At 40.8% G+C, this 17,285-nt stretch overlaps 1 protein-coding gene across 1 annotated transcript in view; it reads right to left on the bottom strand.

Moving 5' to 3' along the window:
• Positions 1-8,195, bottom strand: part of RND3 (Rho family GTPase 3) — a 28,004-nt gene extending 19,809 nt beyond the window's left edge. Inside the window, exons 1-2 of the mRNA XM_032211692.1 lie at positions 7,811-8,195; positions 6,557-6,644 (exon numbers count right to left, since the gene is read on the bottom strand). Coding sequence (XP_032067583.1) covers positions 6,557-6,644; positions 7,811-7,960 — 238 coding nt within the window. The 5' untranslated portion in view covers positions 7,961-8,195. The remainder of the gene's footprint in view (positions 1-6,556; positions 6,645-7,810) is intronic.
• Positions 8,196-17,285: the final 9,090 nt, after the last annotated feature.

The raw sequence follows: 17,285 nt of genomic DNA, 5'->3' as shown, positions 1-17,285 counted from the left end.
TGACCCATTGCCTCAAGTACCAGTTCCCTAAGCTGAGTGGTGATCAGTTTATATGCTTATCTCCCAGATGTCATTCATGAAAAAGCTTCTTAACCTCAATTAAGTTATCATGGATGGCTTTTATAATCAAATCTAGCCTATATAACAATCCTGGTTATTCAAAGGAATCAGATGGTCTTCACCATATTCTTTTCCGGAAACAGAAAGAGTTACCCAGTTTGAGTTTATTAAGGCCTTTTCTCCAAGACATTTTGGAAGACTGACAATCTGCAATGATTAATATTTTATCTGGGAAACTAGTGGCTAATTGCTAAACTGATCAAGAAGATGAAATGTCCCCTGAAATTATATAATATTTGCAGGCTACTCCAACATTCCAAAAGGCCACAGAATGTTTCAGAAGACAAATTACTTTGACCTATGATAATATTCTTTGAGGATTTATGGGAATTGGAACCCAACCTATCTGGGAAGACTATGTTTGGATTACCCTAGTAGATGAATATCAAAATCAATTAATCTGAAAGTTGTCAAGGCCCCTTGGTATGCCTTCATGTTTTTCTTGTAATTAAAGTTAATTAAAATTCACATATTAGCCACCCTCAATGTCCTATGATTTAGCACTGGGTAACCGTATAACTGTGAAATCTGAACGTCTGAAAACAATTTGAATAAGAGATTATAAAACACATCTGCTAGATGTGATGGATAAGCTATTTAACATAAGAGGGGGAAAACCCAGTAAACAGACATATGGTTTTCATTGGATACACCTTTCAGGTGCTTTGAATTCTTAATAAAATATTGCAAAAATAAAGCTGCTAAAATGAGCTCATTTTCTGTGGCAACAAGCTATATAAGACGACTGTGAAAGAATAAATAATTTGCTACAAATTATTTTCCAGTAACTGCAACAAGGAAGAGTGTCATTGTTCAATCTGGCTAATATACTTCATGTGCAATTTAGATTAATGAGACAATAGAACACTCTCCTATGGTGGAGTGTAAAATTAATATTTTAATGCAGTTTACAGATTATGGCTTACATATTTTTTTTCTTTTTGGTACTTTTGCATATCATGTTGACTCCTCATCACTGCCTGAGCAAAGCCATCCAGTTTTCAGGCAAGAATTTGGAAGTGGTTTGCCCTTATTACCTTCCTAAGGTTGAGAAAAAGAGTGACGGACACAAGGTTACCCAACTGGCTTTGTGGCTCAACTGGGCCAAGAACAGAAGGTCTTCTAGTTTCTAACCTGATGCCTTAACCATTACACCAAGCTGGCTCTCATCTTACAGCATATCAAAAGTCAAGATTGGCGACTTTCAACCCCAGGGTTGTATGCAACTCCAGAGTCCACTTTTTGTGGGGGAGTCTCCTCTGGACAAGGCAACACAATTCTGCACAATTTTGAGTTGGGAAATAATGAGAACCTTAAGGTAAGATATAAAAGAAAGCAGAAGATGGTTTAAAAATAAACAATAGCATTCCCATCAAAAACCAAGGTCACACACATGAATAATGGAGCCTGGTCAACTTTGCTATAGATATCTCTCACCACACTTGGTCTCTAAAGGATTGCCCACCCCTGTCATAAGGGGGTCAATCCGAATCAGGAGCACATAATCAGAGGCTGGGTTCTTAATGGGAAGAGAGAGTTGCTAGGCTGTGTGCTCATAGTATAGATCAGGGGTAGTCAACCTTTTTATAACTACCGCCCACTTTTGTATCTCTGTTAGTAGTAAAATTTTCTAACCGCCCACCGATTCCACGGTAATGGTGATTTATAAAGTAGGAAAGTAACTTTACTTTATAAAATTTATAAAGCAGAGTTACAGCAAACCCCTACTGCCCACCATGAAAGCTGGAACGCCCACTAGTGGGTGGTAGGGACCAGGTTGACTACCACTGGTATAGATGCTTTAAGCATGTCAGAATACTAGTGCTGCCTGTTCCCTAATTTACTAGATTTATGACACAAAAACACTGTGAAGGCTGGACTGCACTCTCTCTCATTTTAAAAATGAGACCTTGGCTTTCACAAAAATGGCTCTAAAGCAACTCTATAGATTCCTATTTGAATGTTTGTAATCCCAACAGCTCTAGGGATAGATTAAAGCATAAAATATTCAGATATTTATTGTACTTGTTGATTTCTAAACCTTTCCATGAATTTTAACCCCAAAGCCAAGATGTGGTCAAACAGCAATTAACCGCTGTTAATTGAGAACACTACTCGTTCAGGAATGCTCATCCCAAATGTACAGTGAAATAAAGTAGACCCACTCACTTAATGAGAACACACGAGACTAAGAGTCATATTGAAATGTTTTGGGAGCCTCAACCAATATTTGAAGGATGAGCACTACCCAAGTGGTATCATTAAAAGTGAAGCATTATTTTCTTGAATTGTGTTCAATTAAACAGTAGACTAGTTCTGGTAGACATGAAGTCTATAAAAATTCACTGCATTTTAGCAATTTCGCATAGTCGTATGCTGTAAATAAAATACATAATGGAACATCACATAATTTTTTCCATACATAAACTCACCCCAACTTTGGGATTTCCTAATGGGAGATTGTCCTTTTGTTCTTTTTATTCTGTTTTGCCATCCTTTTGCCCCAATTATCATCTATAGTCAAGCACCCTGTGGTTAACAGGGTTGATCATGTAACCCTGTAGGTGCTGAAAACCCATTTCCTAGCCAGCACAGCCAGTGATAAAGATGACAATGAAAGTTGGATTCCACTATGAGGATCAAAGGTTGACTACTTCAGACCATTATATTGATATTTATTGCTACTCTGATGTTTGAGCTGATGTTTGATGTTTGTCCTACTCAAGCAGTCAGTCTTTAATGCAAAGTTTATGCAGTTCAAACTAGGCGTAGATTTTGACTTGGAGTCATGCTGCAATCCTATAATCTCTAGATGAGGATAGGTCTAGCAAACAGAACAGTCCTTTCCTCTATAGTAGGCTTGCAAAAGATATGCTAATCTCTAACAAAGATGAGAAGGATAACTTCAGACTACCCAGTAATTCACATGTGTGAGTAATACAGATGAGAATTACTTTTTTAAAGAGTTATAGCCCCTACTTATTGTGCAGCTAAAAAATACCACAGGGCAGTGTAGAAGAGATCTTAGGACACAGATGAGCAAAATAACTCAACATACAGAAACATAATAATTAAGAATTAAGGCAATCTCCTGAAAGTTTTGAAGTCTGTTTCATCATATCCTGTTGGAATTGGAAGGCTATGTTTGATTCATGCCAGGAAAAAATTGTTCTATTTTGTTTAGCAACATAAAAATGCTGGGATAATTAACCCAGTAAATGCCAGATTTTTTTAAACTATTAATTCTCTTCACCTCCAGCTAATAGGGCATTAGGCCAAGAGCAGTGAGAACCACAGCCCAAAATATCTAGGCAGCTGATACTTGACAACTAATTTATAACTCCAAGAATAACTAAAAAATGTCAGTAGGATCCTAATCTGAAGTGGTTGGCTTAGATTTAAAATAAGGCCCATTGGTTTAATGGAATTTAACTCTCACTCATAAAGTTTAAAAACAAAATTATTCCACAGAGCACCCTTAACATGTACCATAGTTTAGGAGATCTCCAACTTTGAATAAAAGCCTAAGTTCTGTGATTTTTTTGTGTTAATTTTCCTTCACTCCCTTTCTCCATTTCATGCTCTTTCTCCTGCTATGGGGTGGAAGGAGAGAATTAAATTTTGCTCTCACAGTGGAGGGAGAAAAGCAGCACGCATTCCTCTGTAGGGGGAGGAGGAAAGAGAAAGAGAATCAGAGCTGTGGGCCTCCCAGCTGTCATCCACATCTGGAAGCTTGCATTCCAATGATGCCAACAGCAGTAATGTGCTGTGAAGATTGCTAAAGCAGAAAGGACTTAATTGTGGTGTCTTCAAAAGAGCTGTAGAAACGTTGCCCAATGTACAAGACAAGCAGACTTGCCATTTGGGGCTTTTATTAACATCCTTTCCCCATCGGACCATTCTTCGTGCCGCAATGTGATTTCATAACGTTGCTTCCAAATGGCAAACAAACATTTGTCCTAATACTTAAAAGTGTTTTTAAAACCAGAAAGAACTTTGTACTTTGTGTGTTAGGCTGTAAAACAGGCAGCCTCTTCAGCAACTCTTTGGGTTTCTTTGCCTCAGAAGAATGCTAACCCACTGGGTGGTCTTACACACACCAGGCTGAAGGCAATACAGACAAGAGTTCAGATTCTCTTGCCATTCATTCTCATCATCCTGTACCCTTCTTTGTCTCCCACCCCTTACCTTCTTTAGTGGCATATTTTTTTAATCATCATAAATAACAGTGAACCAGGAAGATTTTATTTGCTCTGCACACATAATTTTATAGGCCTCATCTCAGTGATACAAAATCAGTCAGAAGAGCAGGAGAGAGAGAAGTAAAATTTCTTATGCCCTTAGAAAAGGCTTCCAAGATACTAATATATCACCTGCATATAAATTTAATGAGTAAAATATTGAAAGAAACAGATTCCAGCATTCCCTGGTTTTGCTCTTTATGGAATGCTGTGCTCGAGCGAATGTATTTCATTGCTAAATGGAGCTGATTTTATTAGGCCATGACAGGCTCTAGGATTTGCAGTGGTTCTTGAGAATACAAAATCCAGCCACTTCTTTTAGAAGAGAATTCAGCCTTATGCAAGTGCTGAGGGGCATCAGTGTAACTATGTACATTGCTTCTAGCATCTCCTTGCACAGTTCATTGCAAAGCTCTTTACAGATTTGGCCTGAAGGTCCAAAAGGAGTTATAAATTTGCTCTATATTTACATGAAATATAATCATTTAGCAATGATTAGATTTCATGTAAATATAGAGCAAATTTATAACTTCTTTTGGACCTTCAGGTCTAAAAGGTATAAATATATACAGTATAAAACCACCAGAAAACACAGATTAGTCTCTTTATACGACTATTGTTTCAGTCCCTCAGAAATGATCCAGGTTACACTTTTTCTTTAATTTCTCCCACCATCTCAACATTATTGCCTTAGGATAGAATATGGGCTGAAATGACAGCATCTGCAAACCTAGCATTAAATCACAGGATGGCCTAGAAGAAAGGCAAAGTCTCAAGAGGATTATTTATGGGGCAGAAAATTCATTTGGAAGACTGCGAGACAATCTGGTGCACAGCAGAAGGGGGGAAAGAAGCAATGGTTTCCAGTGTTGTAATTTAGCAAGATGGAGTGCAGGGAAAGAGAAGGACCATCATTCAGGAGTAAGTACAAACAATGGATGTTAGAGGCCCATGGTTCAAACGCTGATATCCCCATGTAAGGTGGGAATGATTTTTGTTTGAAAGCCACAGGATCATTGCTAGTCAATTCAAGTTATGTTGATCTGCCTTGCAAGAAAACAACGGTTCCTAGACTTGGTAAACAAGGCTTAAGGATTCCTACTTTACTTTAAGCAGCAAGTAAAAGTGACCAAATTATATCAGGTGTACAACAATGATGGCTCAGTTGAGAGGAAATCCTGTCATTTATTTTCCTCAAGAAACCTTACATACTGAGGTGACCTGAATACGACAATTTCAGGTCTACATCCACATTACTAGAGATCCCAAGACAAATTTCACAGAAGAACCCTTTTCTTACCACTAGTTAAAACAATTGGAAGGTATAAAGTCTGTTCATCTGCCAAAATTCAGCAACTCCACTCCTCAATTGTCTATCTTGTCACTGCCCCTTTTCTCTAGAATTACCTAACAGCATCTTAAACTATGCTCAGGCATAAAACTCACATTTGCCTTTAAACTTCTTTCAGCTTTTTGTCAAATTCCATTTCAAAAGCTTTTCCACCCCCTGCTGGATGTATTGTCAAATCCTCCAGGGATTACACCCCCATGCCAAAATCACCTCATATCCACTAAGTGAAGGACTTCCTACACCTTTTGCTGTGGAGAGTATTTGGGGGAAGAAAATATGTGGGAAATGCATGCCAAAAACGGCAGGGGGGAAAATCAGTGAGAAACACGTACACACCCCCAATATATGCCGGCATATGTGTATTTACTCATTTTCTTGTGGCTGTATAAATTACATATTACCAGAAGGAGAACACATGCCGGCTCCCCCCAGCCGTGGAGGCAAATATTAAAAAGAATGGCTCACAATAGGCCAGTATAACCTTCTCCCATCTGTTCAGCTAATTACCCTAAGACCCTTGAGAGAATTAAAAATAAGAGGGAAAAAGGAGGGGGGGAGTCAGGTAAACATGATGGAAGCATTAACCACACTGCAGAAAGAGTTACAATTAAAACAAAGGAAGGAGGGAGGAGGGGACACAATACTTTATGTCAAAATCTGACACGTACACGCACATATCCCTCTGAAAAAGGCAGCTTTCTAGATGGCAAGTAATTACTTCATCAACAGGGTGTTAACAGAGGTTTGAGTGAAGCCTTATAATTACGACACAAGGCAGCTATGAGTCACTGGAATGGCATGGAAACAGAAGGAGAGAATTCCTGCTACACAGCTAGGCTCTTACCCGAAGTGTCCCACAGGCTGAGCTCTATCCTCTGCGTGTCTATTTCAAAACTGGCGGTGTAATTCTCAAACACAGTGGGCACATAATTCTAGGCAACAAAAGAAAGAAGAACAGTGTTACGGTCGCTTGAAAGTGAACACCACATGGCTTTTAACATTTTTTTTTTCTCCTTCTTGGAAGATTCACAGACTTGGAAAGAGACACAAATCTTTCCCTGGATCTCTCAGCCACCGGCCATGCCTTTAATTCTATACCACTTTCCTTCATTGCTTTACATTGCGGCATCAGGCTCGGTTCACCTCCCTCCAACCAAGTTTATACTTCTCAGATCTTGAAAGTCAAACCAGCCTTGTTCACACTTGGTCAAAGGTCAGGGTAGATGGGGGAGGGGGGAACTAATGGGAGTCATTCTTCAAACGTTTCGTGGGCACCAGCTTGGGGAAACACAAATTAAAATGGATTCCATTCCTGGATGAGGAATGCAGTAGCAGAGGGGGAGGGGGATGCCCCCCACCCCATTGTTCTTTCCTTCCCCATCCCTCACGAAATATCTTTTCAGGAGGGAAAGATACAATAGGTGTAGCTTGTCAAAGTCCTGCTAAGAGTTTTTCTGCATGCCCAAGTATGCTTTAAACAGATTCTTAGGGCTTCAGTCCCTCAACTTAAACAAGTTAAATGTATTAAATCAAGGGGCCAGGGGTCTACTAAATTTACTAACTCAATTGTTATACATAAGTTCAGCAAAGCTTTACTAAAGAGTGGAGGAGGGATAAAGGACAGAGGCTAGAAGTTGCGGGCATCCAATCCATTTCCTCACTAGTGATTTATAAGGCAATGAACCAGTCCCCGGGCTAATATATCAGCCAAGGAGACAAGCTTTATGTCACCGCCGGGGTGGCTGGGTGACACTATCAATCACGAGCGAGGAAGCGGCTTTAATCCGGATAGTACATTCGGGATCCAGAGCTACACTGAAGTCTCTCAGAAGAAAGACTTGGAGAGCAGCTTCACTGAAAAGCTGAGATCCTGAAGATCGCAGTGCTCCCCCCCCCCCCCCCCCCCCCATCATCACCTTCACCATCCCCAACCCGGGTCCGGGACAGGCTAATTTCTCGACGGTGGGATCCGGATCAGGTGGCATTTCTTTGGCATTCCACATTAAACCGAGCGTCACGAGAGACCGTTCCCCGGGAAATCCGGCTTAAAATAAACTTCCGAGAGGGATCCCCCCAAGCTCGGCGGGTGGCAACTTACCTCGGGAAAGCAGTCCTTGGCGAAGACGTGAAGCAACGCCGTCTTTCCACACTGCGTATCTCCCACCACCACTATTTTGCACTTCACATTCTGATTAGGGTCCATGATCGATTTGCTGGTTAATTTCTGGCTAGCTCTTCTTTCCTTCATTGAGATGTCCGTAATCTTTTGGTTTCCTCCTCTCTCTCTCTCGGATTAATTTTTTTGAAAAAACCCACGCAAGTTATCAGTTTCGAGGAGGGGGGCGGGGGTGGGGAGGCGATCCAAAGCGCAAAAGGAAAATCTCCTGCCAAACTCGGGGCTCGCTCGCCGATCCTTTGAATCGCAGCTATTCGGCTCCCACCTCTCCGCGTCGGATCCTAAGGCAAACTGCTTTGTTTCACTCCGCCCTGCCGGAATTTATATGCCCCGCCGCCTTCCAATCCGAGGCTCAAGGAAAGAAAGGAGCGATCCGCCTCCTGCCCTTTTATGGTTGCTAGAAGCCGGTCAGGCACCGACGGCAACCGGCCGAGACGCGCCCTCTAGGGGAGAAACAACCGGGAGTAACGCGGCGACCGCGGGAAGGAGAGATCACCCCAGCCCGCTAGGAAGCGGTGATCACATGCTATTTGACAAAGGACCTCGCTCAATACAGCGGTCCTCGATTTACAGGCCAGTTGAGCCTGTGGTTAAGTGAGACATTTGTCAGTGAGATATTTGTCAAATGACTTTTGCCCCATTTTACGACTTTTCTTGGCCTCAGTTGTTAAGTGAATCATCTCAGTCGATAAGTTAGTAACCCAGTTGTTAAGTGAATGCGGCTTCTCCACTGACTGCTTTTTCAGAAGGTCGCAAAAGGGGAGCACATGACCTTGGGCTATAGCGATGGTCATAAGTGTGAACCAGCTGTCAGCGTCTGAATTTTGATCACGTGATCATGGGAATGCTATAACAGTCATAAATGTGAAAAATGGGTCATAAGTCACATGTTTCAGTGCTGTAACTGAACGGTCACTAAGTGAATTGTTGTAAGTCGAGGACTACCTGTGCCAATTAAAGTCACGGGTACTCCTCGACTTACGACCACAATTGAGCCCAAAATTTCTGTTGTTCAGCAAGATAGTTGTTAAATGAGTTTTGCCACATTTTACAACCTTTCTTGCCACATTTGTTAAGGGAAACACTTTGGTTATTAATTTAGTGACAGGGTTGTTAAGTGAATCAGGCTTCCCCATTGACTTTGTTTTTTCAGAAGGTCGCAAAAGGAGATCACATGACCCCCCAGACGCTGCTCACATATTTCATCCCAGAAATTCCCTTGCAGAGAGTGTGCTTAACATACAGAGGTGTTTAAAAGTTTGTAGACTCACTTGAATTTTCAATATTTTCTACATAAATATGATATAAAATGTATATGTTCTTCACACAAGCCCTAAAACAAGTGGACGAAGAGAGCCAACTGAAGAAATGAGTCAAAACTATTATACTTCTTCATTTGTTTACTGATAATTTTTTTTCCAAACTGATTATGTGGACATGGAGGGAGAATTTCTTTCCATCTTAGACAAGATGAAAACCACACCTTAAGGGAAGGAATCCACAAACATTGGAGCTAACGTCATCCTTAAATGATTTCTAGTCCAGCCTCCTTTTCAGCAGCATGAGAGAGAGAGAGAGAGGGAGGAAGGGAGGGAGGGAGGGAGGGAGGGAGAGAGAGAGAGAGAAAGAGAGAGAGAGAGAGAGAGAGACCCTTGCTAGAGGAAATTGACACTTTGAGGAAGTTATGTCCTTGGCAGCATTACAGAAATAATTTGCCATTGCTTCTTTCCAGAATGTATTTCTGGAAGACATTCTCGAAACAGCAAGAAGAGAATCATCAGTCTGATTTTGGGGTAGTTCTCCCATGCAAATGCTAAGCCAGAAGCATCTTGCTTAGTTTTCAAGCTCAGACAATACCAGCTAAATGAACCACTTGCTTAATAGGTACCAACATACAAGATGGTATTGTCATCTGCAGTTGATTTCTAATACACAAGTGTATGCCATAGCAAATGTGTTTAAAATATTGTGTGTGTTTTTTCTATGTACCTTGGTCAATATGACTTTTGTTATTGTTGTAACAACTTCTAGACAACTTGTGATTACCATGTCATTATTTTAAATTGAAGATGAATAAGGTAGATATTGTTCTCATTTGACTTAACTGTCCTTCATATTCTCTGTCTCTAAGATTTCCAGATTCCCCCCCCCCCACACACAATTTTCTCTGCCCACAAACTCAGGGCATGATTGGTAATCAATTCACATTGTGTCTATTTATCTCTCACTAATTTTCATTTGATGAATAACTCATAGGATCCAAAGACCTTTGAGAGAGGAATATGTGTCCTTTATTTAAGTCACATTATATATTACTGCAATCTAAATCAAATTATGAATGTATTTTTTTTCTCCTTATGTACACTGAGAGCATATGCACCAAAGACAAATTCCTTGTGTGTCCAATCACACTTGGGCAATAAAGAATTCTATTCTATTCTATTCTATTCTATTCTATTCTATTCTATTCTAATCATCTCCAGGTAGATGTTCTTCATTCTCCTTTCTTTTCCTCGATCCTAGTCTGAAATAGTGCTATTCAATCTGCTCTGGACCTTCTGGGGTATTATCATGTTTTGTTAACATCATAAGGCTGCCTATTTAAGCCAGAACCCAGTTCAAACTACTTGTCAAATTCTTCTTCGTTCCACCTCCATAAAAGCACGATTTTTTTTCTAGAGTTTCTTCACCAAAATTTATTGAAAGAGGATAGGTTATCGAAATGTCAGCAGTTGGATTGTTTCCCCCTTTAGAATTCAATTTACTGCCTATGTTCCTAAGGCAGAGACTTTTCAATATTTTATTCATGGCTCCTGTGTGAAGTATGAAGATCACAATTCTGGAACATAGGTTAAATGTCAAACTATAGCTGATTCATTGAGGCTGGAAGGAAAAAATAGCTAGCATTATACATAATATGAAGCCATTGATAATTCTGCCTGTGGTTCATTGACTCAACCACAATAGCTAGATGCACACTTTGGACTAAAGCCATCAAACATGATTTAGAAACCACAATGACTAGGTTTCCAGAATCAATTAAATCATATTCTTAGTGTGATGTGGAAACCCTGAGAGACTCTGTGTGTGTGTGTGTGTGTGTGTGTGTGTGTGTGTGTGTGCGTGTGTGTGTGTGTGTTTGTGTGTATGTGTGCGCGCGCCTGCCTGCACAGGATAGGAGAAGAATGCTTCTAGTACAGACCTTTGCCTAAGCTTAGACTTGGTAGGGTGAGACTCCTGGATTTAGCAAAAAGATTATAAAATCGGGAAGCTACTACAGCATTAGATTTTAAAAAGAGAAACTGGAGTGTGTGGTTATTATAGTTAGGCAGGTAGCTCTGTTTCAGGATCCCTCTGGATTAGAAGATAACTCGAGGCTTGTGAGAGGAATTGGGAATATGTATACAAAGTCTCTTCCAGTTATTGGATTTACTGGAGGAAATAGAACATGGAAATGAGAAACTATGTGACCATTTCAAGAACAGTTTTATATCAGAAGTGCACCTTGTATTGCTTCATGAATCAAAAATAATAATAAAAGGAAGTAAAATCTCCTTCAGGTCAAACATAGTGACTTCATGTTCATATCCATGTTGTTTTTGCTGACAGAATTACAAAATAAGTTTGTCCTTCAGTTTTCCTGGGATGTCCTTTGGGCTTCCCAATTTATTCCAGGCATTTCTAAGAGGTCTCTCATCCAAATACCTACCAGGCCTAACCCTGCTTAATTTCTGAGTCCAGACATGGTTGGTTAGATGATGCACCTACAGAGATGTTGTAACATTTCCCTCAGAGAGCTGCAGAACTCCACTATATAGGTGTGATATGTAATGCATTCAATTAATCTAGATATTGAAGGCTAGAGAAGAATAGAATGAAGAATTACAATGAATGAATTAACATTTAGCATTAATGGGCCAATGTAGGTGCAAAAAATCAGGAACCAAAGTCATTCAAGTGAGTACAAATTTATTCCATATTAGCTCACTACAAGAATCTGAACTACTAACAGTCAAAACAAATTGGCAGTAGATAAGAGTCCATTCAAGGAGGGCTGGACTTAGATATCTTGTGGATGCGAAGGGACTCCAAATTGGTGATGTCTTTGACTCCTCCCTCGGTTTCAGCCTGATCATCTCCTATAGCCACATTACTATAAATTTAAAGGTACAATTGAATCCAAAATTAATTGGAGGCTATTGGAGACTTTAGGGAAAAAATGGTAGATTTAGCTCCTTATTGGAAATGTGACATTGGTTTTTACAATATGCTTCTTTACTTATAGTGGTTCCCTTTTGAACATGCTAAAAATTGAGAAATGAAACAGGAGATAACATAAATGCATATTGTACGCTTTTATGATTGCAGTAAATATTATATGAATACAGTGAGAGGTTGTCTGTTTTCTATCAAGCTCACCTCTACATATTTAAACAAGAATTCTATGGCTCAGAATCCCATTTGGAGAAAATTAAGGCAATATAAACGAATTTGTAGATTTGTTTTCTTCTTTTCAACTATTTTTAAGATAACTGATATGAGAGACAGAGAAAAGGGGGGGGGGTCTTGCTTTTATGCATTTCTCTTTTTCTCCACTGTTTCTATATCATAAACAAATTAAAAGAGAAACTGTGGAAAACGTGAGGTCTGCTGATGGTTGTGCTAGAGGGACTCTAGCAATTGAAAGTTGCCATTCTCTTTCCTCAAAAGTTGAACTCAGTAGGAATGTTTCCGAAAAGATAAGATTGTACTGTTGGTTTTGAATCGAGTTCCCATATCAAAAAGAATAGAAGTTTGATCATGGTCAAAAGTATGAGAAATGCTATGAAATGCAGAAGGAAATCTTATAAGGAAGCTGGAGATAGATTGTCTTTCTCCTCCCAAAGAAATAACTTTGAGTGGGGTGTGGTGGAGAATACAAGAGAAACCACTCTGCTTTGTTTCCAAGAACTGTTTGCTTTTTACTTTTTAGTATTTGGAGGAAGGGGGGAAGCAATCTCGTTGGCATGACAATGCATACAAGACGCACTGCCAAGATGAATGAAAGGCACAAACCTTTGTGAAGATAAGGAAAAAATTGGTTGGCGTCACCCCATCCAGGAAGTGTCTTCAGATCACCTCCGACTATTACAGATCAAAGGACAAACTGGAGTTCAGTTCTGTCAACTTGTTTCTGAAGGACGTTTCACAAGAGGCCAATTACAAATTTGCTGGGTAAATGCCGACATCTTAGTACTCTGCTTTGAATTGCCGTACGGATATAGGTTTATTTATACATGCACACAAGTGGCCTCACAGATGAGAATGAGGCCTGGTTAAAGGAGGGGTGGGGAACTCTGGTCCTTTTACGATCTGTGACCTTCAACTTCATGCTAACTCTGGAATTCTGGGAGTTGAAGTCCACAGGTCATAAAGGGGGCCTAGTTGCCCACCCATGTTTTAAAGCAATGATAAGTATTCGTGTACCTATTGGGAGGGGAGCAGAGGTGGTAATCTGCCGGTTCGCCCCAGTTCGGGCGAACCGGTAGCACCAGCAGGAGCCCCCCCCACACCCGCCCAGACGTCATCATGGACGTTCTGCGCCTCTGCAGAAGCACCGCGCACAAGTGTGCACTTGTGGTTCCAAACCAGAAGAGAAGGTAAGAGGAAACCATTACTGGAGAGGAAGGATCCACACACTTCAGACAGATGGCAGCATGATTAATGGGGTCCTTAATCTTAAACCTTCCCACATAAGGAGAACTGTAAGCATTACCTAGGAGGCAATAGTGCCCTCCTCTCTTATTTATTTATTAGAATAAAATAGAATAACAGAGTTTGAAGGGACCTTGAAGGTCTTCTAGTCCAACCCCCTGCTTAGGCAGGAAACCTTACACCACTTCAAACAAATGGTTATCCAATCTCTTCTTTAACACTTCCAGTATCTGGAGGCAAGTTGTTCCCCTGTCAGGAAATTTCTCCTGAGTTCTAAGTTGCTTCTCTCCTTGATTAGTTTCCACCCATTGCTTCTTGTTCTGCCCTCAGGTGCTTTAGAGAATAGCTTGACTCCTTCTTCTTTGTGGCAACCCCTGAGATTTTTATCCTGCCTTTATTACTTCACAGATAACTCAAGGCAGTGAACACGTGTAATGGTAGCCCTCCCCTTACAACCACAATTGAGTCCAAAATTTCTATTGTTAAGTGAGATATTTGTTAAGTGAGGTTTGCCCCGTTTTACAACCTTTCTTGCCAGGGTTTGTTAAGTGACTCACTGCAGTTGATAAGTTAGTAACCCGGTTGTTAAGTGAATCGGGCTTCCCCATTGACCTTGCTTGTCAAAAGGTTGCAAAAGGGGATCACATGACTTTGGGACACAACAACGGTCGTAAGTATGAATCGGTTGCCAGGCATCTGAATTTTGATCATGTGATCATGTTGCAATGGTTGTACCTGTGAAAAACAGTCATAAGTCACATGTTTCAGTGCCGTTGTAACTTTGAACAGTCACTAAGCGAACTGTTATAAGTCAAGGACTACCTGTGTTAATTACAGTTACAGGTAGTCTTTGACTTAATGGTGATAAATGAAGTGGTAACTATGAAAAATAGTCATAAAATGGTCGCTTTTCAGTGCTGCTGTAACTTTGGTCAGGAAATGAACTGTTGTGAGTTGAGAACTACTATATTACATTGTAAGTTGCTCAGAGTCACCTCAAACGGAGAGTTGAGCGGCATATAAATTAAATAAATAATCTCCTTCCTGTTTTTCCCACAACAAAACCCTGGGAGGTATGTTGGCTTGAGAGGGAGTGACTAGCTCAAAGTCACCTGGGATTTCATGCCTAAGGCTGGACTAGTACTCATGTCCCCTAGTTTCTAGAGCCAGCAATTTAACTACTACACCAGGCTGGCTCACTTAACCATGAAGTTTATTACTTCAGGTGAGTGCAAGTGGTGTTTTGAATGCTGCATCTACCAACAGCTGGTGTTTTCTGAGATACTTGTACTACCTCTAAGGTACAAGTTCTTCTCAGGGGTGGGCTGCTAGGAGTTTGCAGGGGTTCGGGAGAACTTCTAGGTAAGATTTTTGTGCAGTCCAGTGAAACCCCAAATACCACTCCTGGCTGACCCCACCCACCCTGCCCCTCCCAGGAGTCTCCACACAGCCCGTGCAGGGTGCAGGGCAAAGGATGGGCCTACCGGAAGTTCGGGAAAGCTCCGAAGGCCTCCCAGAGGGCCTCCAGAGTCTGGGGAAGCCATTTTCACTCTCCCGGAGGCTTGAGGAAAGCCTCCAGAGCCCCAGGAGGGCAAAAACGCCCCCTCCCCCACCGTGGTGCAGGTGGCTGACTAGACCACACACACCATGGCCATGCACACCCAGCAACTGGGCAGAGAATCCCTTGCTAAATTTTTTGAAGCCTACCCGTGGTTCCTCTTTATCATGGCATAGGATCCAATCCTTGAATCATCTTATTCTATAGATGATTCAAGGTTAATGATTCTACATTAACTACAGGTCTTCTTGTACAAATTCTCCAATTATCATTTTAACATATGTAATACTAATTTAATCAAGGGAAATGCCACTAATTAGGTTAATAACATGTGGCCGTCAAAATACACATACCACAACATATTCTGTGTTTTCTTTGTATTGCAACACAGGTCATATACATCATTCGGAATACATTCTTCCAGTCATTTCTGGCTTGGTGTTAATTAATCATTTCTAAGATAAATAAACCGGTAACAGAATCAGTCACCATTTCAACAAAAACATGCCGGCGCTTTGTTTTCCACGTATGTAATGTGCAATCTGTTTCTTTAGTCGCTTCAAAAATACAGACTGCATTCTTATTGTGCAACAATTGTCTTCGAAAAGGGTAAACAATAAATCAGTTGCAGAATTATTCATGATAAAAGAAAATCTATATTTTGGGTTTTTTTAAAAATAGTTTTCATTGGATGTGAACAATACTTTAAGCACTTTTAAAGTAGAGTCTTCCTTAATTTCAACCTGTCACTTAGTCATCTCATGGATATAGACATAGCCATGGCATTTATAACTAACTGCAAGATGCCAAACATGATATCATATTCATACCAGGACTTTGAGTCCCAGCAACTCACACAGGAGCTGTATTCACCTTGTACATTTGCGTGATAACATCATCATTTACCACCTGCAGTCACCCATATACACACATGCAGTTTTCTTGCCAATGTTTCAGAAATTGTTTGCCCGTGGCCTGTTTCTCAGCTTCCTAATCAGCTGCAAAATATAATATTTTCTGGGGATTTCCTAGCTAAATAGTAAAGGGTTAGTAATAGTGAAGAAGCAGGGATAGCTCTGCTTCTTTCCGAGTCCAAAGAACACGACCAGGTTTTTGACATCTGCTGAGATCTTTAATTGCCCTAACCTAGATAATGTTTAAAAAATTGACAACCCTTTTTTAACATTATCTTTCTTACTTCAGAAAAAGAAAAAGGAATTTTACCAAAGATTGGTTCAGATGAGTTAGGGTAAACTGCATAAGGCCAGTTGCCAGAAAATTCACACATGATCTATTTCAATCATGGTTTGTTGAACGAGGTCATACATTACATACAGTTCTGTAGGAAATATAATGAGCATATGGAGGACCCTAAAGGATAATGGGGGGGGGGAGTGGTGGCTCAGTGGTTAAGACGCTCAGCTTGTTGATCAGAAACGTCGGCAGTTTGGTGGTTCAAATCCCTAGCGCCTCATAACGGTGTGAGCTCCCATTACTTGCCCCAGCTTCTGCCAACCTAGCAATTTGAAAGTTTGTAAAAATGCAAGTAGAAAAATAGGAACCACCTTGGGAAGGTAACAGCATTCCGTGCACTTTGGCATTTAGTCATGCTGGCCACTTAACCACAGAGATGTCTTCGAACAGCGCTGGCTCTTCGGCTTTGAAATGGAGATGAGCACCACCCCAGGGGTGGGTTGCTGCCAGTTCTAACCTCTTTTATAGAAGAGGTTCCACAACCTACAGTGCCGTTTAGAACCGATTCCAGTTCCCTCCCCCCGCCTATCCTCCCATCATCAAGATGAATAGCGGGAGAAGGAATTCTGGGAGTTGAAGTCCACAAGTCTTAAAGCTGTCAAGTTTGAACACCCCTGGGGTTTTTTTTTCTAAAGGGTTAGGGGTGTAAGGGTCTTGTAACTTGACAGATTTAAGACTTGTGTGCTTCAAATGCCAGAGTTTCTGAGCCAACATTTTGGTTGCTAAGCAAGAGCGTTGTTAAGTGAGTTTCACCACATTTTACAAGTTGGCCACACTCACCCAATCACATGACTGCCAAGCCACTCCTACAAAGCAGGCCACACCTACAGGAGAGGTTCTAAAAAAATTTGAAACCCACCACTGCACCACCCCCTACAGTCAGGAACAACT

Source organism: Thamnophis elegans, chromosome 1 (assembly GCF_009769535.1).
Source record: "Thamnophis elegans isolate rThaEle1 chromosome 1, rThaEle1.pri, whole genome shotgun sequence".
Taxonomy (NCBI): domain Eukaryota; kingdom Metazoa; phylum Chordata; class Lepidosauria; order Squamata; family Colubridae; genus Thamnophis; species Thamnophis elegans.
The sequence above is the reverse complement of the archived record's forward strand: the minus strand, read 5'-3'. Positions and strand labels throughout refer to the sequence as shown.